At 56.0% G+C, this 21032-nt stretch overlaps 1 protein-coding gene across 1 annotated transcript; it reads right to left on the minus strand.

Moving 5' to 3' along the window:
• Nucleotides 1-912: 912 nt before the first annotated feature.
• Nucleotides 913-19606, minus strand: BPIFB2 (BPI fold containing family B member 2). The gene is made up of 15 exons (XM_047069151.1): nt 19498-19606; nt 16664-16757; nt 14734-14838; nt 13727-13873; nt 11869-11929; nt 10472-10532; nt 6200-6291; nt 5772-5957; nt 5496-5549; nt 4812-4982; nt 3917-3984; nt 3687-3732; nt 2868-2931; nt 2478-2554; nt 913-954 (listed from the first exon to the last, which is right to left on the minus strand). The coding sequence occupies exons 1-15, from the start codon at nt 19604-19606 to the stop codon at nt 913-915; spliced, it is 1377 nt and encodes a 458-aa protein (XP_046925107.1).
• Nucleotides 19607-21032: the final 1426 nt, after the last annotated feature.

Genomic DNA, 21032 nt, shown 5'->3' on the forward strand with positions numbered 1-21032 from the left:
CTCCTTCCAACGGACCCTTCCTGTGTCCCGGTAAGCCAAAGACAGAGACGCCGCCCAAGAAGGCAGTGCACTCCCTGTCACCTGAGGCTTGTGACCCAAGGACACCCCAGATGGGGTTCTGGTGATGGAAGAGGGCACTGGACATCTTATTCCTGGAGTCCTGGAAGGGCCCTCTCCTAGAAGTCTGCCACCATCCCACTCTGAGACTTGCCATGTTCCTCTCCTTGCTGGGCCTCAGTCCCTGCATCTGGCAAATGAAACCCCACGGCCTGCCTGCCTGACTCATGAGGCTCTTCTGAGGTGCTAGGAACAAGATGGGACTTGACACTGTAGAGGGGAAATGCCACCAGCTGAGGACACAGTGCTTAAAGTGCCACTATGACATTGGTAACTGCCAGCCATCTGTGCTGCTCTCCAGGGTCCCCTTTCAAAATATGAGCTTCCCGGGGCAAGGAGGTGAGGGAGTCAATAGATACAGTCAGCAGAGATGTGGTCACATCCTCTTCTGTGGCTTTGGTGGCTCCGGGGACAAACAGGACCCAAGAATCGGACGTAGGCAACTAGCCTCAGGTTTGCACAGAGTTCACTGGGTCTGGCTGGAGGTTGCAGCGAGAAAATGTTTAATGCGAGAGGGGACAGGTCTGTACAGCCTGGAGAAATGGTCTGTGCTCACAGGGATGGAGGAGGGCGGGGGAAGAGGGGAGGGAAGGAGGGTGGGGGAGAGGGAAAGAGGGAGAGGGGAGGGGGGAGGGGAGCTCAGGCACTCAGTGGAGATTAAACAGCCTGGCTGGATCATCTGGCTTGTCGGTGATGGCTAAATGTGGCTTTGCCTCAGTTTCCCAAGTGGCTTGAGGCAAGAGAGACCTTGAAGCAGGCAGCCGGCCCACTCTCAGCTCCCCTGGTGGTCCCACCTCAGCGCTGGTATAGGAGTCCGCTGGATATCACGACGTAGCCCTGGAGGGCAAGGAAAACCATGGGCCAGGTCACAGGCCACACGAGGGCCAGTAGGACCTCCAGCCGCCCCATCAGCCTGGCTTTGAGCTCATGTTCTGCCACTCTTGCTGCAGGTATCCTGAGGGCCGTCTTTCGCCTCTCTGGGACTCAGCTTCCTGCTGTCACTTGGGAGTGGCCACTCTATAGGCCTACAACGAGGATGCAGCCAGGGCACATGGGCAGAGCCCCCAGCATGGGGCTGGGGCTCAGTGCGTGCTTGTGGATGCCGTTGGGACCAGCTTCTCCACGTCCGGGTCTCCCCGGGAGAGCCAGACGCCTTCCCTATATCCTCCCTCCCTGCATTGCAGAACCGTGCCCAGGGCCTGCCGGTCATCCAGTCATTCCTTCCACAAATCTTCATTGAGCCTCTGCCGCAAGCCGAGCCCTGTTCCACGTGCTGGAGACAAGCCAGACCCAGGCCCTGCCCACCTATAGCTCATACATGGTCCGGTGCAGTAGCCATTATTAAACTAAAGCCAATTAAAATTACATGAAATTTACAATTCAGCTTCTTAGTTGTGCTGGCCACATTTCAAGTGTCCAACAGCCACTTGTGCCCAGCGGCTGAGAGCGGCTACCGTGTTGGACAGTGCAGATTTCCATCCTCACAGAACGTGTTTTTGGACAGTGCTGGTCTAGAGACCTTTGACTTTGGACCCAGTTGGCTAGATTGGTGAGCACCCCGGCGGGTGGGTCAGCCACTGACCTTGCCTATCTAGGAGAGTCTCCGGGAAATTTTCACTAATAGCCCAAGTTCCAACATGTGATAGTTGTTCCTTTTTTGGGGGGTGGGGGAGTGGGTCACCCAAGTGCCTTCAGACCATAGTTCTAAAGCAACATGGGCATCATCCCTGGGAAAACATCAGTGGTCCCACTCGGAAGATGTGAATAACACACACAGATGTTGGGCTTGAGGGACCTTGGCTAAGCTTTCTGTCCTTTGTACGTCTTGATGAGTGAATAGAAAGAATATTATCATTTATATCTCAGGTGACATGGCACGAAGTTGTAAGGTCTCACCCTGGGCAGTGAAGATGGAATTTCACCCTGGGCCCACAGTTTCCCATCAGGGAAGGTGATTTTAGAAGGGTCTGGAAGCCCCTGTCCCCCATCCAGCCTATGGAGGTTTGTGTATAAAACCAGAAGAAGCTTGCGTGTGTCATCTTCCACAGACACCAAAGAGGCTGTGCCCCCAGCCCAGGGCATAGATTGTGGGATAACTGAGTCCCCTAATGTGTCCTGGCATATTTGTTGAGGACCCTTGTACCAATGTCTCTAAACATCCGAAATTTTCCGTCTCGTTACAGCCAAGGATTCATGGCATGGTCTTGACAGGAAGAGAGGACATCCCAGGCCTGGCTGACCCAGAGACCCCACTATTCATACTGGCAGGAAAGAAGGGTGGGAGGCACCCCTGACTCGCTGAGCCCAGCCTTCCCCTGAGGGTGGAGGAAGCCCATGTGGTCACATCCAAAGGCTCTCACCTCGTAGACAAAGACCTCAGGGTCGACGTAGTGGAGGTTGACCATGTTGGGGAGGGCAATCCCCATGCCCAGGAGAGCTGCAAGAGGGGAAGGAGAAACAGGTCAGCCAGGGGGCCACAAGGGAGCACCACCAGGAGACGGCCCCGTGCTGAAGTCCTCACATGCCTCGTGACTGAGTCCCACAGACAGCCAGGGAGTGGGAGCCATTATTATTAGACCCATTTTACAGAAGGGACACCTGAGGCTTAGGGAGGGGGAAAAAAACTTAAAAACGCCCACCCTCATAACCTCTGAGCCCTGGCGGTGGGTAGGGGGCTAGAAGGGAACCTGGAGCAGAGGAGGGTCAGCAGGGGACCGTAGGGGTCTGCTGGTGTGGAGGGCGGGGCTCACCGTTGAGGTGATCCAGCAGGGGCTTCTTGAACACAGCGTCCATGAGTGGGTGCACTTGATCTGTCTACAGCCACGTAGTCGGGGAGGCCGTTGGCCCGCTCCAGTGAGGGGCCGAGAGAGATGGACAGATGGGCCACACATGAACACGACGACAGACACAGACAGGCACACAAATGGCAGAGGCATGGGTGTGGGGAGGAGGGCAGGTCATCCCAGTCCCGCCTCCAAGCAGAGCCCAGCTACTCCTGGGGTCAGGACAGCTTTCTGAGCATCTGGCCCCCAGGAACCGCTCTCGGGAGAGGAGACAGACCAGCACCTGGCTGACCCTGTGTGCCCAACAGGTGGCTAGCAGACTGCCCGATGCCAGGGGACCGGCTGCCTTATTGGTGCTGACCAATGGACAGATGGACTGATGGTGGATAGACTGATGGACCGTATTGACTGACAGGCCGGCCAGCAAAGGACGGCGTGGTGGCTAACGACCCGGCCACGGCACATGACTGAAGGAGCAGCCAACCCTGTCCAACGCTGGCTTGTCTGATTACTGACAGACTCAGTGATTCTTGGCCTGACCGGTCATCGACCACCAGGCAGTGACAGGCAGGCTAACTGATGGGCCCCACTGAAGAATCGAGGCTGACGGACCGACTGACCAGCCGACAGACAGCCTGGGCAAGACAGACTGGCCGCTGTCCCCAGGCACCCCAGGAGGAAGCTCGATCACGGTGGTTCGTACAGGTGCACTCATGTGCAAGCACACGGCTCAAGGCCTGCCCAACCCAGTAAGGGGGTCTCTGGAGACCCCAGCCCCACACTCACATCAATAAAGCCCACATTGGAAGAGGCCACGGCGAGCTGGATATCCCTGGAAGAGAAGCAGGAGGGTTAGTGCTGGGGCCTAGTCCCCCCGCCCCGCCCCCACCGTGTACCACGTGCTGCATTCCAGGCTCCCCTGCCCGACACTGATGGGTGACGCTGTGACAAGGGGCTGCAGGCCCATTGCACAGAGGAACACACTGAGGCTGCTGGATCCAAGAGGCCTTCCTTACCCCAGCACAGATGTGGTCCCCCGAAGCTTCAACTTGGACACAGAGAGCTGGAGGCTCAGGTTCACAACCTGGCACGAGGGGAGAGCAAGGTCAAAGAGCACAGAGCCACGTGGGAGTCCTCAGTTGGCCACCAGCTCCCACCCCTTCCCTGACTGATTCAGGTGTTTGTGGAGCCCCCAGAGGTGCCGGGCCCTGCACACAGCCCTGGGACAAACACAGTGTGAACGAGACAGACCAGGTCTCTGTCCTTGGGAACTCTCACAGGCCAGGGGAGGTGAACAATAACCAAAGTAACCAGACAAGGGCCTTGCAGAGAGTGGCAGGTGCTGTGAAGGCAGAGTGGGAGCATGGAGAGGGCTGGTGGGGCCTAGCTTTCTCAGGGTGGTTCAAAAAGCCTGCCCTGAAAAGGGCTGAAACGTTAAAAGAAAAAATTTTTTAATGTTTTTATTTATTTTTGAGACAGAGAGAGACAGAGCATGAGCAGGGGAGGGGCAGAGAGAGAGGAAGACACAGAATCTGAAACAGGCTCCAGGCTCTGAACTGTCAGCACAGAGTCCGATGCGGGGCTTGAACTCACAGACCTTGAGATTACAACCTGAGCTGAAGTCGGACGTTTAACTGACTGAGCCACTCAAACGCCCCCAAAAAAGGGCTGCAACTTTTAAGCTGAGACCTGAAAGAGGAGAAGCCAGCCATGCCAAGAGCTAGGGGAAGAGTGTCCTGGGCACAGGGGACAGCACATGCAAAGGTCCTGTGGCAGGAATGTCATGGCATAGTGAAAGAACAGCAAGGAGCCCAGTGTGAACAGAGCAGAGCAAGTGAGGAAAGTGGTGCCGAAGTGGGGTCTTGGGTGTCACCACCCTCCCAGCCAGCCCCACCAGCTCACATCACTCACCATATCAAAGGAGAAGAGGGACCGGAAAGCTGAGTTGGAAGCCACTGCCCGGACCTCCACGAAGGGCTGCAGCTGAAGCGTGGCATTGTGGGTATGGAGTGTGACCACGGGCGTGGCGCCCAGCTGCACCTTGAGCGCCACAGGCATGGGCTTGGGGAACCAGCGGGCTACCTGGGGACGAGGGGAGGGAGAGAGGGAGGAGGGCACCTAGGGGCAAAGGCTGGGTGGACTCTCCACTCCTCACCCCTCCGTCTCTGCTCAGATGTGACTGGGTCTCAGGCCGGCGTCCTCAGGGACGCCCCGCCTGAAGGGGTGGTAGCCTTGTGATCTGTGCCAGGAGGGACAGGAATTCAGGGGCCGAGGGAGCTTGAGAAGGCTCCTGGACCAGGCTAGGGGTCGGGGCCTCCCCTAGGAGGTAACCCCGAGCTTGGTCTTGAAGATGAATGAGAGAAAAGGAAGCAGAAAAGGCCTTCTGGGCAGAGGGCAGTGCCCGGATGAGGGCATAGGAGGGAAAGAGCATAGGAGCTGGGGGCACTCCTCAGATAGAGCAGGTGCAGCTACAAGGACAGGCACTGAAGCCCGCATGGGGCACATATGAGCCAGCAGAGACCCCACAGCCAGAGACTCCCCCACTCCAGTCCCAGCTGGGCCTCAGCCCCCGAAATGACCGAAAATGTCACCAACCTCGGGGATGAGCTGGCCCAGCACAGATGTGTTGAGTAGGTTGTCACCCGACTCCTGAAATCAGTCCCCACATCACGACAGGTTTGAGGGCAGCCACTCCCCAAGCGAGACCAGCTTTTGCCTCCCCGTAACCCCCATTTAACCTTTCCAACAGCCAACCCGTGGCCCCAGATCTCGAGCTGCCCCACCCACGATTTGACCTTTGCGGGGCCTCCCCAGGCTGGGCCACCGGGCGTGCCTGTCCCACGTGCCCTGGGCAGCAGGTCCGACCCTCACCAGCTGCCCTGTGATGTCCAGGTTGAGGGCACCAGCCTTCTGCAGCAGCAGGAGGACAGAGTCAAACAGGTCCCGGGAGAGACCCACGGTTGCCATGGTTCCATCGGCACCCACGTGCAGTGGCAGCACAAAGGGGGTGGCGTCCACGGGCAGGACAATGGGCTTGCCCAGTAGGAAGAGAACGGCCTATGGGGTTGGGGGGTGGTGAGAGGGAGAAAAGCAATGGGGCCTCAGCGGGTGGTGGCTCCATCACAGAACCTGGGGCTCTGAGATGCCACCCACCTATATGCCACATGCTGTCCAGCCTCACACCTTTGCCCGCATGCCTTGCTCCCGCCTGGAAGGCCATTCCAGCTCCTCCTCCCTCCTGTAGTCCAAAGATGCCAGAAGCAACAAGCCCAAGGACTCCGGGCTGACAAGGCACTTACGTTGATATCCAAGGAAATGTAGTCCTTAGTGATGTTGGGCACACTGATCATGGAGTAGCGAATCTGGGACTCTGGACCCACAGGATTGAGGCCTAAATGAAAGCGGGATGAAGAAGAAAAAATGGCATCCTTAGCCTTACCTACCAATGCCTCTTCTATCCAGAAAACTCAATTATCTGACTACCCAGGCCAAGAAGCCGAGAAGGTAAGAAAAAAAAAGGTCTCTGAGTAAGTGAACTTATGTCACAAAATGCACGCACCCAAGATTCAGCCACTTACAGCCTGTGGACTCTTACTTTACACACAATTCTAACAGTTTTGGTTTCTCGCTTTCCGAATCAATGGAAGACTAGAGACCCCAAGTCAGAAGGAAAGGGAAGGGTCACTCTAGGCACAAATACCCCCTGAAGAAAGCAAGAAGGGACGGCAGAAAAAGAACGGAGCTCACATGTGTCAAGGTCTGGACACTTGACTTACACTGTCCCATTCAATCTTTACCACGAGCCTGTAAGGTTAGGAGCCCGTTTTACACACACACACACACACGCACACACACACACACATATACACACACACACACACACACACACACACAGAGTTTGGTGAGCTCAGTTGTGCCCAGGACTGTATACCTGTCTGTCTCTCTCCACCTGATCACACAGCCTCCTACAGAAAGTCCAAAGGCACATGCCCCTGGGACCATGCACTGTGGGAGCAGAGCAGTGCTGCTCCCCAAGAGACCCTCAGGGAAACTTTTGTTCCAATTACAGTCCAATTGCTATAAGGCAAATTCCCCCAAAGCTCAGAATATTGTGACTGGGAAGGTTGCAAAGGGTGAGTCACTCGTGGGAGCCACATCTCTGGACACGGCTAGGCTAGCCGGCGTGGGAGGTGAAGGCTCAACCCTGCGGTCAAGAAAACCCAGCTTTTAGCAATAGGTCCTCCAAGGCTCTGAATGACCAAAGTGTGTGTGTGTGTGTGTGTGTCCATCAGATTTTGGTCTGATTTTCTAATGTCTCCTCTGGATTTAATTTTGTTTCCTCAGTATTCTGGAAATTTCTTGTGCTTGTAAAAGCAATATAGTATGACTCCATTTCTACAGCTCCGTGGCCATCAGAAGATTGGGGTGGGTGGAGGGGGGCAGCCCAGAGGAATCTGTGGGGCTGGCGAGGTGTTCTGTAGCTCAAGTTTGGAGGTGGTTACACAATTGTATGCATTTGTCAGAACTCAGAGGACTGGACACTTAAAAGAGAAAATTACTGTATGTTTTCAAAATGAATAAAAACATTAAAAATGTTTAAATCCTGCACTGTGGACATACAGAAGGGTTTTTTTTTTTGAAAGATGGAAAAAATATAGCCCAGAATCTCAAATTTATTTTTGTCGGTATTTTCTCCTGCAGAGACTAACTCCCTGCCATCTGTCCTCCCCTCAGCAAAGCTGCACTGAAGCCGTGTGTGGCTTTGGGTCCTTCTGTGGTTTCTTTACAGGGTGGCGTTATAGCTTAGTCAAGAGCACAGCTCTCAAGGCAGGCTGCCTCAGTTTCTCCATCTGTAAAACGGAGCTAATAATACTACAGTAAATATTAGCTTTTATTATACTGTATTTTGCCAGGCATGCTGCTGGGTGATTAAATGCCCTTTTAACGTTTATTTATTTTTTTGGGACACAGAGAGACAGAGCATGAACGGGGGAGGGGCAGAGAGAGAGGGAGACACAGAATCGGAAACAGGCTCCAGGCTCTGAGCCATCAGCCCAGAGCCCGACGCGGGGCTCGAACTCCCGGACCGCGAGATCGTGACCTGGCTGAAGTCGGACGCCCAACCGACTGCGCCACCCAGGCGCCCCTAAATGCCCTTTTAAGCTATGCCTTTTAATGGCTCCTGTCACTCCACGCCGTAGGTGTACGTGACTTGTATAAAGAGTCCCCTAGGGCTGGACGTTTAGATTTCCTTTACCAGATTTTTTTTAATTCCTCAAAGAAAAGGGCAAGAGCTGGTCTTTGCTATGAGCCCAGCCACAAGCATCTTGATGGCACTAACTCCACGAGGGAGAAGGGAGGGACGAATGTTTGTTGAACCTACTGCCCGCCAGGCACTTACCCTGTGCTGTCCCATAGCAGCACATGGGAGAAATAGGGATTTTGAGCCCCGTTTGTTTGGATTGAACTCGTCAGGCTCAGAGAGGTGGAGTGACTTCCTGAGACCACACAGCATTTGAGCAACAAAGCCAGGATTTAACTTCATGTCCTTTGGTTCCAGGTCCAGTTTCCTTGATGTCTCGGTGCCTCCTGTTAAGGTTAGTATGGGGGGGGGGGGCTGCAGCAATGAGGGGAGGAGGCCAAATCAAGGACTGTTCCCTGCGGGGACGGTGAGTCGGGCCATGACGTGTGGGCAGAGCAGTGGGTGGACACGTGCGGAGGAGAAAGCCAGCGTGAGCCAGCTCATGGGTGGTTCTAGCACCGTGCTGAGGATTTTAGACTCGGAGCCTCCAATTTCCCGTCTAGAAACTGGGGGGACGGAGGCCGCCTCACGGGACTGTTGTTGAACGTTTGCCCAAGAAAGCCAAAGCTACCCTGATACGAAAGTCTTCACTGAAGAACCCACCACAGATAAACATGGACCCTGTCGGCCGTCCCTCCTGGCCTGACACCAGCGTGCCGCCCTGCCTCCTGTCCCCGCACACCTGTCCCACGCCGCGCGTGACAGCTAAGAGGTAAAGCCCTGACTCCCATTGCAAGGCGTATCTGCCGACAGTCAACGCCTCTGGATTTTACAGAGGCAGCGATGGTGACATGGGGAAGCACTAGAATCCCGGGCAAAGTGCTCAGATAGAGGAAGGTGTGCTTCCAACAGGAGCATCTTTAAGACAGGTTTGCGGGAAAACGGAGGGAGCCCTGGATTATGCTCAGGCTCGGGAGAACATATAACCCCCAGATCAACAAAGGATGCACTCTTTGACCCCACCAGGGCAGGGCAGGTGATGGCCAGAGTGGGTTTTTTTTTTTTAATGTTTATTTACTTTTAAGAGAGAGAGAGAGAGTGGGGGAGGGGCAGAGAGAGAGGGAGACACAGAATCCGAAGCAGGCTCCACGCTCCGAGCTGTCAGCACAGAGCCTGATGCAGGGATCGAACCCAGAGCCGTGAGATCATGAGCTGAGCCAAAGTCAGACGCTTAACCGACTGAGCCGCACAGGCGCCCCACCAGGGCCAGCGTGTCATTAATGCGGATCAACAACCGCTGGAACAAAACGAGGCCTGCCTGCTTTCGCAGCTTTTAGCTTTGTGTCGTAAGAGCAAGTCCTGACCCAGCCTTGTTCAGGTCACTACTGCAGCCACGCTTCCACGTGGACCATGCACTTGTGGCTCCGAGCCCTGGGAGCCCGGCCGTGGTAGCGGAGGCAGGCGTGGGGGGCAGTGGGGATGTGACCAGTGTTGGCAGATGAACACCCCAGCTCTTGTCCCTCGGGCAGGATGCAGGCACGTTGGCCTCGGCCGCCAAGAGCCCCCCCCCCCGTGGCATGAGCCCCAGTTGCCCACCATAGCGCCTCTGCTCAAGAATACACCTTCCTTCCCCTCCCACAGGCACCCCTCCCCAACCAGTACCCCTAGAACCCACCCCATTCAGGCCACATAGGCTAGCAGCTTGTCTCAGGGTCTGCTTGGCGGGGGGGTTACCCCCACAGGCCTCGCTCCTAGTATACTTCCAGTACTCCTGCATATGAAGACCCCTGGAAAAATCAGAGGCCGACAAGCCAGACGGAAGATGGAGAGGAGAGGGAGGCTCGCCTCTGGATGGGTGGATGGCGGCTGAGAAGGCAAGTGGGGGCAGGGGCACTTGGGAGCAGGCGAGCTTGAGTTCACGTGCTGAGTCAGAGAAGCCTGCCGGAGAAGGTGTCCAGCGGGAAATAGAATACACTAAGCCCCAAACTGCCAGTGGAAAGAGTCTGGCAAAGAACGTGGGAGATGTGGGAACAAAACCAGGGGATAATGGGGTCTCTGGTCTCCAGGCAGGGGAGGAGGCAACTGCAGACTGAATGTACTCCCCCGCCCCCCCCCCCACACGCATGTGCACACCTGCACGCACACGGCAAACATTCGAAGACATGACTCTAGAATTTGGAGATTCCCCAAGTCCATCAATAATTGTTCAGTCATCCTACGGTTGATCTCCCAGAGGTCAGCCCTGACTGGGGGGCCCTTTGAAGGGTCTTAGGGACCCCAGAAGGGGCTCAGAGGCCCCAGTACCCTCCCCCTGGGCCCCAGTTCTTACCAATTAAAGTGCCCAGGTGGACGTTGAGGCCCTGCACCAGGTTGGAGACACTCAGGCACAGCTGTGGCAAGACAGAGGCGGAGGCTGGTTAGGATGGCACTGGGGCTGGAGGGGTGAGGCGGGGAGGGTCTAGGGTCCCAGTCTGGAAGCCTCCTCTGGCCCACCAAGGTCTGGAATCCCTTCCTTCCTCGGCCACCCAGTGGGCATCTTCCAGCACCTCTCCTGGGCACTGAGGATTCAACGAAGTTGGGGCCCATGAGCGTCGAGGAAAGAACGGGGGCAGTGGGACACAGCAGGAGGGGACCACAGCTGGGCCCAGACAATCGGGTCAAGGAGCCTGCTGCACTGGGGCCCAGAGGCCAGCTGGGGGATGGGTGCTGCACACGGTGAGGGCAGGCAGTGGTCAGCGAGCAAGTCCAGAGTTCTGGGCACAGTGGGCAGCCAGAGAAATGTATTAAGCCGGGGTCAGTGTGATAGAAGGTGGGGCAAGGAGAGACCACAAGGCCAAGGGTGGTCACAGCCTGGTCCAGACAGAGCTGCTGGGGCTGGACCAGGGGAGACCAGGTGGCAGAGGAGAGGGCCAGGTCAGGCTGTACTGCCTTCAGCCCTTGGGCCTCAGTCTTCCCATCTGCAAGACGGGAACACTGGGGCCCGCCTCTGTTGGGTGTGGGATGGCACCGAGTGGGTTGATTTGGGGTTGTAGGAACCAAATCAGGAGATGGGGTGGCATGGGAAGGGGCAGAGGTGGAGAAGCGGCCTGCCCTTGGCAGTGCGACCCTAGCTCCAGAGGCACTGTCTCTGACCAATGACAAGGGTGGAAATAGCGACAGGAATCACAGCGCTCACTCTGCCAAAACTGTTCTAAGCTCTTCACAGATGTTAATGTGCTCAACTCCACCCTACCTGGCCGGAGAGGGAGGTTTACTCTCTGTGCTGCACATGTGGAAATGGGGTCCGAGGGAGGTTCGGTGACTTGTCCGAGTGTCACAGCCGGGAAGGAGGGGACCAGGATTCAAGCCCAGGCCACACCTGGCTCCAGTGCCCATGCTCTTGTCCACCTTCCTTTGGTCTTTTTCATAAGCCCCACGGCCCCTGATAGCACTGCCTCCCCGCCACCCTCCGGCATGGAACTGGGGCTGGCCCAGGAGCAGGGGCCTCCCTTCCCCGCAGCCCCCAAATCCACCCTTATTTCGTCCTCTCTGTCACTGCCCCAGACCTTCCCCTCAGCCTCTTTCCTGCCCTCGTGGGAAAATTGGAGAAGTCCCATGGCCTTCTATTTTAGAAAAAGCACTGACAGTCCCAATGCCCCCATGCCTACAGTCCCCCATTCATGCACCACGCCTTCACGGGGAAGCAATGGCCTGGCCCCGGGGAGATCTGGCAGGAGGTCTATTTACCTTGTTCCGCAGGACAGCTCTGACGTGCTTCTGCACCAGGGCCAGCGGCCCCGGGGCCACGCTGAGGGAGAGTCACAGAAAACACTCCTGAGCTCCGGGGCGCCCATTCCGGCCCGTTTCTCCCGGCCCACAGTCTCAGAGACAAGGGTGTCCCCTGAGCCAGGGGAGCCAGTGAATCCCACTCCTCACTCCCATGTGCCAGACGCAGTGCTGGCACCATTGTCCCCGCAGATGAGGAAACTGAGCCTCAAAAAAGAGGTCACTGGCTTGGAGGTTCGGAAGTGGCCAAAACGTGATTATGAGGTCAGGCTCGGGGGAGACAGAGAAGACGCCGTGAAAGCCGGACTCAGCCCCGTCCTTGGCCCGCTGGCTTCATGGCCACTCTGAGCCCAGGGAGCTGGGGGTGCTTCCTGCTCAGGCTCCAGTTCTCGGTGACACAGCCAGGAGAGTCCCTTCCTCATTCTGCGCCTCAGTTTCCCCTCTGAACAATGGGAGATGGGTCTAAGTTGTTTCTCAGCGGGGATCCATAGGACTATAGTTCTTCGGGGTTTTTTACTTTAAGTTTTTATTTAAATTCCAGTATAGTTAACATACAGTGTCATATTAGTTTCAGGTGTATAAGTTAGTGACTCGACACTTCCGTACATCACCCCGCACTCCTCAAGGCAGGTGCACTCCTTCCTCCCCATCACCTGTTTCCCCCCCACGCCCCCTCCCCTCTAGTAACCATCAGTGTGTTCTAGTTAAGAGTCTGTTTCTTATTTTGACTCTCTCTCTTTTTCCCTTTGCTGGTTTGTTTTGTTTGTTAAATTTTACATATGAGTAAAATCATATGGTATTTGCCTTTCTCTGACTGACTCATTTTGTTTTGCATCCGTGTCATTGCAAATGGTAAGATTTCTTTCTTTTTTATGGCTGAGTAAGATTCCAGTGTGTGTGTGTGTGTGTGTGTGTGTGTGTGTGCTATATCTTCTTTATCCATTCATAAATGTTGATCCAAGCCTCAGCCCAAGCTCACTGAACTGCACCTCAAGGGAGGTCAGAGAAGGACAGCTGTGTTTCTAATGTCTTTAACTTCTGGGCTTTCCTCTCCATGAGCAGCCCCTGCCCGTGAGGACGGCGAGGGGTCATGTGTTACACGTGGAGATCATGGGACCCAAGATGGGCAGACTTATGCCCAGCCCCCTCTGGGGGGAGAAAGGCCAGTCCCAAATGCCCACCCAGCTCACATGTGAGAAGGTAGACATCATGCAGGAGGTGAGTCAGGCTACGGGGGTTTGAACGCACTCCGCCGTTTGCCAGCTGTGTTACTCGGACAAGTTACTTAACTGTTCTGGGTCTCCATTTGTTCTCTCATAAAACAAGGGAATACTTACATCTTCCTGGTAGGACTACTGTGATGTCGTGAAGGGCTTAGAACCTGCACAGCACACAGCAGGTGCTCTGGAGGTGGGAGCCCCTGTCAGCTTTAGATGCAGCCCTGACTCACAGTGAGGTTGACGGGTCCCAGCCCCCTGGGCCTCAGAATCCCCATCTCTGCAGGGAGAGACCTCTGAGGTCCCTAAGAGCCACGTTAGGCCAGTGTCCTCCCTGAGCAGTATGGTAATGGCTGTGCATCGTCATGTGCTGTGGGTCGGGGGGGAGCGCAGTAGAGGGGACATGACCTCGCCGTGTGGCCTTGGGCAAGTCCCTTCCCCTCCCTGAGCCTCAGTGTCCTCAACCATAAAACAGGTGTGATACTGGGGGTCTCTTAAGCCCCTTGGGGCAATTGGGTGAAAGCTTGAGCAGGAAACTCGAGAAATGGTACCACAGGCTGGGAAGCTGGGACTCTGCAGCCCCGCCCTCACCAGGCACTCACCTGGAACTGCCATCGGACACATTGGCGTTGCTGAAGAGCGGGAAGCAGGCAGAGATACTGACCACGGGGGTCCCGATGGAGCCCTGGGCCACATGGGCATCGGCCAGCACTACCACGGGCAGCATCAGCTCCAGGGGCTCTGGGACTCTGTGGGACACCATTCCTGAGCCCCAGCGGCACCACCCAGCAGAGCCTACCCTACAAACCCCCCCCACCCACGGCCCGAGCCTGCCCTCCACTTGACGCAGGCAGGTGTGAGATGGCCCCGCCTGGGGCAGGCTCAGAGCCCTCCACACTCCACTCAAGGTCACAGCCATTGCAGCAGATGGCTGCAGATGGCTTGAACTCTGGTTCCTCATACCCTCTCACTGCGAGACCCTGGGCCAGTCACTCCCCATACTGAGCCCCAGTTTCCTCTTCTGTGAAATGGACATACGCGTGACGGTGCCTATCTCTCAGGGCTGTGCTGAGCTTTCTAAGAGGTGGCCATGTGAAAACACCCTGCGTGGAGCCTGGCCCACAGCAAGCACTCATACGGTGTTCGTGTCAGCGCAGAGGGGTTGAAATAAGAGATCCCTCTGGATGCCCACGCTGATGGTTTGGAAATCAAACACACATAAAGTGCCTGGGACACGGGGGTAATTCTGATAGCTACATCTACCGAGCACCTGTAGGAGGTGTGATTTGAATTACGGCAACAGATCCGTTCACTGTGTCCCTCACAGCCGTGCTGCAGAGTTTCATCCCACTTCACAGAGGAGGAAACTGAGGGCTGCAGGAGTGAAATGGCTTCCCCGGGGACACAGCTGTTGAGCAGGGTCCAGGTTCTCAGAAATTCTCTCATCATCTCGCTCCCCAATTGGAGGGTGGGGAAGGAGCACTGGACAGGAAGTGGAAGGCTTGGGTGCAGGTTCTGGGACTTGCTAACTCCCCTCCCCTCACACTGCCCCTTGGAGCTTCCCTGAAAATCCTGCTGCCCACCCCTGCCCCCAGGGAGATTCGCTCACCGAAAGACCTTGAAAGTAAAATTGGCTGCTACCAACAATCGCACCCCGAAGTCAGCAACGAATTTCAGGTGGAAGTGAGGCACACGGATGTTCAAGGTCTGGATCCTGTAGGGTGGGAGTGGAGGTGATGGGGTGGCCTCATTAAACTTTGGAATCACCTCTGGGGTGGGTGTTCTGAGCCACGCTGCTGATGTTATAAAGAAGGACTTTCTGACTGTGGGAACCATGGCATGAGGAAGAGGTAGTGAGTTCTCCACCCTAGGGGGCATGCAAGTCACTATTGGACAACCAGCTGGTGGGGAAAGGATGCAGAGAGGATTCCCAGCCTTGGGCAAGAAGTGAGTGGGATGATTGTTCGGGTCTTGGAGAGATTTTGGTTTCTGGCAGAAGTGGGGAAGTCTTGGAAGGTGGGCTCCACAGAAGGCAGAAACTCCCCTCCATGGCATTCTAGTCAACAGCTTTGGCTTGTAGCCCTCCAGGGATGGGAAACTCATTCCCTTCAAAGCTGCCTATTCTGATTGCTAGCACTTTTTTTTTTTTTTTGAGAGAGAGAGAGCAAGGGGTCAGGGCCAGAGAGAGGGAGAGAGAGAATCCCAAGCAGCCTCCACACCCAGTGCAGAGCCTGGGACTTGATCCAGGGACTTGATCTCACAACCGTGAGGTCATGATCTGAGCCGAAATCAAGAGTCAGACGCTTAACTGACTGAGCCACCCACGTGCCCCCTCTAAGCACTTTCTAGCTATCTTTTCCTTTTTTTCCTAAATGAGTCATGTTTTCCCTCGCACAGTTGGAGGTGGGAATTCAGACAATACAAAATGACATAAATTTTAAAAGTCACATCAAAACTCCACCCTCAAACAGTCTCACTGTTAGCACTTAGCTGACATCTTTCTGTGACTCTCTTTGGGACACAGGCTGACCTAGAACCTGCTTCTTTTCACTTGACCCCCGCCTTGGCTGGCTTCCCACTTCTACAAACAAGGACACGTGTGGCCAACTATAAAACATTAAGGAATCCCTGACTCTTGGGTATTTATGTCGTTCTCAGTTCTCCACTGTAAGCCAAGAGCAGTGCCCCAGGCCTACCCTAAGAGTCTCAAACTGCGGGCCTCCACACCAGCTGTTCTAAGTGTTTTTTGGTAAGTTGCCATCATTCAAAATCGAGAGATTTTTTTATGAAATTTTTTTTAATGTTTATTCTTGAGAGAGAGCAAGAGACAGAGCATGAGCAGGGGAGGGGCAGAGAGAAAGAGGGAGACACAGAATCTGAAGCTGGCTCCAGGCTCTGAGCTGTCAGCACAGAGCCGGATGCGGGGCTCAAACTCACAGACTGTGAGATCATGACCTGAGCTGAAGTCAGATGCTTAACCCACTGAGCCACCCAGGCACCTCCAAAATTGATAGATTTTAAATATATATATATATATATATATATATATATATATATATATATATGACTTCTCTTGGGTATCCAGAGATCTGGCAATAGTCAATCTGTTCCCACATGGATGGGGACAGTTGGCCCAGCCCCTGGGGGTGTCTGAGCTTGAGATGGCCCCCATCCACCTCTGCCTTTGAGTCTCTATTCATTACAGGGCGTGTGGGGGTACTTAGGCTCAGACTTGTGTCTCAACTCAGTGTCTCGCTTTTGGAGGAAGTAGCCAAGGGTCTTGCCAGCCCTGGGGACCCAGGAGCTACAGTCTTGGCTCCTGGGGGCAGAGATCTGCTAATTTAGAGGCCCCAGGACCACCCCCACCCCCATGTCTCCACCTTGGTCCCAGCTCCTCAATCATCTTGTGACCACTCGCCTGAAGGGTGGGCGTACCTGATGGGGGAAGCCCCCCTCGAGCTGGTAGGGAGCACTCCCCAATATGTGGGGCACTCATCTAGTGGACTAAAGCATTTTTCCCAGGAGGTGGGAGCACTCACCTTGTGGGCTGATGCACCTCTCCATTCCAGTCCAGGAAATACGGGACTGTGACGTTCAGGGCCTGCTGGAGCGGGGCTTTCCCAATTTCAGACACTGCAGGGCCAGAGCAGGTGAGGTCAGACTGTCCTTGGGAGCTGCTGAGCAAGACCGCACCACCCACCACCGCCTGCCCCACATCTTGGACAGAGGGGACTTGGAGACTGGAAGGGTGTTACACTTGCTCACGGGCAGGGAGGGGGTGGGGGATGCAGTTGGGTCCCCATGAGTGTTACTCACACCAGGCCCTGCAAGGCATGCCTTTCCCCTTCTTCCTTCTGCTTTTCGAAATCTTTTTTTTTTAAATGTTTATTTAGTTTTGAGAGACAGAGACAGAGAGCGGGGGAGGGGCAGAGAGAGAGAGAGGGAGACACAGAATCCGAAGCAGGCTCCAGGCTCTGAGCTGTCAGCACAGAGCCCGACGCGGGGCTCGAACTCACGGACCGAGAGATCATGACCTGAGCTGAAGTCGGACGCCCAACTGACTGAGCCACCCGGGTGCCCCCTGCCTTTCTAAATCTTGTCTGCCCCACTCCTCATAAACAAGAACATCCTTTGCCCTTCTGCAAGACTCTGATCGAATCCCATCTCTTCTGGAGCCTTCCCCCAAGTCCCCAAGCAGAAGGAACATTTCCCAGTAGAGTGGGACAGAGAGTGGGGGTGCTATCCTTGGGGGGCCAGAGGCTGAGGATTCTGGAGTCCCTCAGATTCTGGGTACAAATCCCAGCTCTGCTACTCACCACCACTGTGGCTGCTCTGTGCCTCAGTTTCCCTGTCTATAAATTTGCAATGATTATAAAGGTACCTGTCACACCGCGTCCTTGTAAAGCCTCAATGCACAGTAAATGTTAGCTTTCACTGCTATTTATTTGTATAATAATAATGACTGTCACTTCTCTAGCACCTCTTTTGTGCCCAGCACTGTTCTGAGGGCTTTGCCTCTCCTCACAGTTCTATGACGTAGGTACTACATTGTGCCCGGTTTACTGAGAGTGAGGACATCTGGCAAGGGGATGCTGGATCAGCTGAGGCGTCTGGCCTCCAAGCCCTTGAGCTTCCTCATGCACCTGTGCGGCCAGGCGAGGGAGGTGCTCACTAAACCATCCAACATGAGTGGGATGAAAACGAGAGGTAATGGTGCTGGAAGGGAGCACCAGATGAAGAGTCCAGAGGCCTGGACTTCACTCAGACTCACTGCGGGAACCAGGAAACCACTGCGCCCCTCTGGGCCTTGGTTTTCTTAGACCTGGAGCAGAAGGCCAGCGGCCTCTATGTTCTCGATACTCCTCTCCAGCCTGACCTTCTGTGGCTGAGCCAAGACTCACACCCAGGCCCCTAGACTCCACCTACAGTGCTCGCCTGACATAGGTTTGCAAGACGGGATTGGAGAGACACTGTTAAGAAGCCACCCAGCGCCACCTTAGAAAGAGGTGTGTGCGGGGGCGCCTGGGTGGCGTAGTCGGTTAAGCGTCCGACTTCAGCCAGGTCACGATCTCGCGGTCCGTGAGTTCGAGCCCCGCGTCAGGCTCTGGGCTGATGGCTCGGAGCCTGGAGCCTGTTTCCGATTCTGTGTCTCCCTCTCTCTCTGCCCCTCCCCCATTCATGCTCTGTCTCTCTCTGTCCCAAAAATAAAATAAACGTTAAAAAAAAAAAAAATTTTAAAAAAAAAAGAAAGAGGTGTGTGCGGTCTGAGCCTCCTGCTGGATTTCCACCAAGAGCACACGCAGGTGCACCTGGGATGGCTCTCGGGGACAAAGGAGGCTCACACAGGACAGGCAGAGCGATGATGGCCAGCAGAAGGCAACAGGCCTCATGTCCCTGCCTGTAGTTTCCACGCACGTCTCCATGCCCCAGTGACAGACTAACACGGGTCACTGACCCCTTTCACTGCCTGCCTATCTGCCCGGATACAAGGTCCCGGAAGGCTGTGTGTGCGCCAGGGGCGCTGCTGCCTCCGTGCTTCGTGGCCTGGGCCACTGAAAGTCCCTTCTATTGTCTGACCTGAGTGCCTCATGCTGTAATCTGAGTTTGGTCTGGACTTGGGAGAAATGGCTTCTGATTTCTCACCCCTGACCCAGCTCTGGTGGGATCCCGGGGGCAACTGGGAGGTAGCTTTTGTCCCTCCCTGGGCCTACGTCTTCTCATTGTGCCCTCCTCGGGGGATGAAGCAGGTCTTAGAAGGACGGGCAGAGTCGTAGGATAGAGACCTTGCCCGAGAGGGGCCCAGAGCAGCTCTGGTCTTCTTCCTGTGAACCCCACAGAGCTCCAGCTCCAGTTCTGTGCCAGACGTGCCTTCCCACAGCACACGTGTGTGCACCTACAGCCCACCCTGCACGCACGCATGTACATGTGCAGGCCTGGCAGCCACACCTGTGTGCTCACACCCAGGCACGTGCGTGGCGCTTGCACACGTACAAGTCAGTACACGTGCTGACACTCAAGCGCACACATGGGCATATGCATCTCCATGAACTCTCAGGCTTGCACGCAGACACGCACGAGCAAAAGCAGACACCCACACCAACCCTTGCCCACCTCGCGGGGCCACACGAGTACAGCCGTGCGTGCGCACACGCGTGGCACACAGGACATGTACCCCCGCTCGGGCATTTACTTAATAAGTGTTTGCCGAGCCGCACTTCGTCAGCCATTATCTGGGGGCCAGGGACACAGCGGCCCAGGAGATAAAACCCAGGTCCCCGTGCGGCTTTTGAGTTCACAGATCCGCAGGCACGCTTGGGACCGTGCCCATGCTCGCGCCCTGTCACACGGGGTAGCCCGGCAGCACGCCTCTTACCGTAGCTCAGCACGGCCCTGTTGAGTCTGACCACGGTGCCCGGCATGGAGGCGCTGACCACAGGCAGCAGCAGGGACAGCAGCAGGCCCACCCTGCGTGCCGGAGCCATGGCTGTCCTGGCCACTGCCTCCCGAGATCTGTGGGCTGGGGCGGGGACGAGCATCAGAAAGCTTGCCCAGAATGCATCCCCACCCCTCTGGCCGTTTGAACCCCACCCCAGCCCGGAGGTCGCAAGCCCTGGGTGGTGATCGCAGCCCTACCCGAGACCCTCACACGTCCGTTTCGCATCTCTGCATTGGGAGGTATCACCTTCCCAGCCTGCTTCCTCAGGAGCCACAGGGAGATCTGGTCTGGAAGCGGGCCCCAAGGCCCAGAGAAGACATGGCTTTGCCTAAGGCCACACAGCAAACTAGGGCCGGCGGTAGGACCCACGCCATGCCAGAGGAGGTGGAGGAGATTCCGGGTGAGGGAGACTGAGAGCAGCCTCCCGCCCCAAGGAGAGAGCCCGGGCCCACCACCCCCAAGCCCAGGGCTGTTCTTCCTGATGCCAGGAATCCAGCCCAGTGTGACAGCCCATCCTAGTGTCCAGCTGTTCGAACCCAGCCAGGGTGGCTCCTGTCCTCACCTTATCCTGTACCAGCTGAGGACTGTCCTAAATGCAGGCCTCTAGCATGGCCCCCAAACCCCTCCAGACCCAGCCCAGCCAAGCGGATGGATCTGTGTCTGACTTAGGAATGAGGGGCCGCTGCTGAGATGGGCTAATGGAGGCCCAGCGAGGTGGCACTTGCCCAAAGTCCCACCACAAGACCGGGGATGGACCCTTCTGTGGAAGGCGCTTGGAAGTCGTATTCCCGTTAAACAGATGGGGAAGTCGAGGCTCCTCCCCGGAGGGGTGCCAGCCCCATTCCCATTCCTACCTCAGGTGGTTTTCTGGGACGGGTGGATTCTCAGCCCCTAGCAGGTGTGGAAGCTGTTTTATGAGGCTCCCAGGTGTGTGGGGCCCACTGCAAAGGGACCCAGGGAGGGGCAGGTTTGCTTGTGGTTGCGAGTGTTTTCCCTGCAAACACGGCCTGTGCCAAAGTGTTTCATCCTATACGTGGTGGGGCGGCCACGTAACCGGGCTGCTGCCGAGCGCCGCAGGACCCTGGGGATGGGCCACCCTGGGGCCTCCTAGGCCAGGAGATCTCTGGAAAGAGGACCACTCTTCGCAGGGCCCCCTCAGCACTCCAGCCGGGCCTGGCCAGGCCCAAAGTCAGGGACACGACTCACCGACCTCTCAGGCCTGGTGGCTCTAAGCTCTCTCAGAAACGTGGCCCTTTCGGGAGGAGCAGGAGGCTACCTGATCCCTGACCCCAGTCGCTGACTGAGCCCTGCTCCTGGCCACACCCTGAACCCTAACTCAAAGGGCAACGGATGAGAGGGAGTCCCTGCTACCTAACACCTCAGGCTCTCTCCGAACGCATATTTCACGCGCCATGGGTGTGGCCTGTCATCTCTTTCCATTTTACAAACTCCAGGCCCCACCTGGGCCATCT

This window comes from Lynx rufus, unplaced genomic scaffold (genome assembly GCF_022079265.1).
Source record: "Lynx rufus isolate CCGP_SWC_20201006 ecotype Redwood Valley unplaced genomic scaffold, mLynRuf1.p SCAF_8, whole genome shotgun sequence".
NCBI classification, from domain to species: Eukaryota; Metazoa; Chordata; class Mammalia; order Carnivora; family Felidae; genus Lynx; species Lynx rufus.

Excerpts from the sequence above, each read along its gene's own strand:
- BPIFB2 (XM_047069151.1), bottom strand. The coding sequence starts at position 19,606 with ATGGCTCCGGCACGCAGGGTGGGCCTGCTGCTGTCCCTGCTGCTGCCT. Across the intron at positions 11,930-13,726 it reads GTGTCCGATGGCAGTTCCAG|CGTGGCCCCGGGGCCGCTGG; the intron begins GTGAGTGCCTGG and ends ACTCTCCCTCAG. Across the intron at positions 955-2,477 it reads CTGAGGTCTTTGTCTACGAG|GGCTACGTCGTGATATCCAG; the intron begins GTGAGAGCCTTT and ends CTTGCCCTCCAG.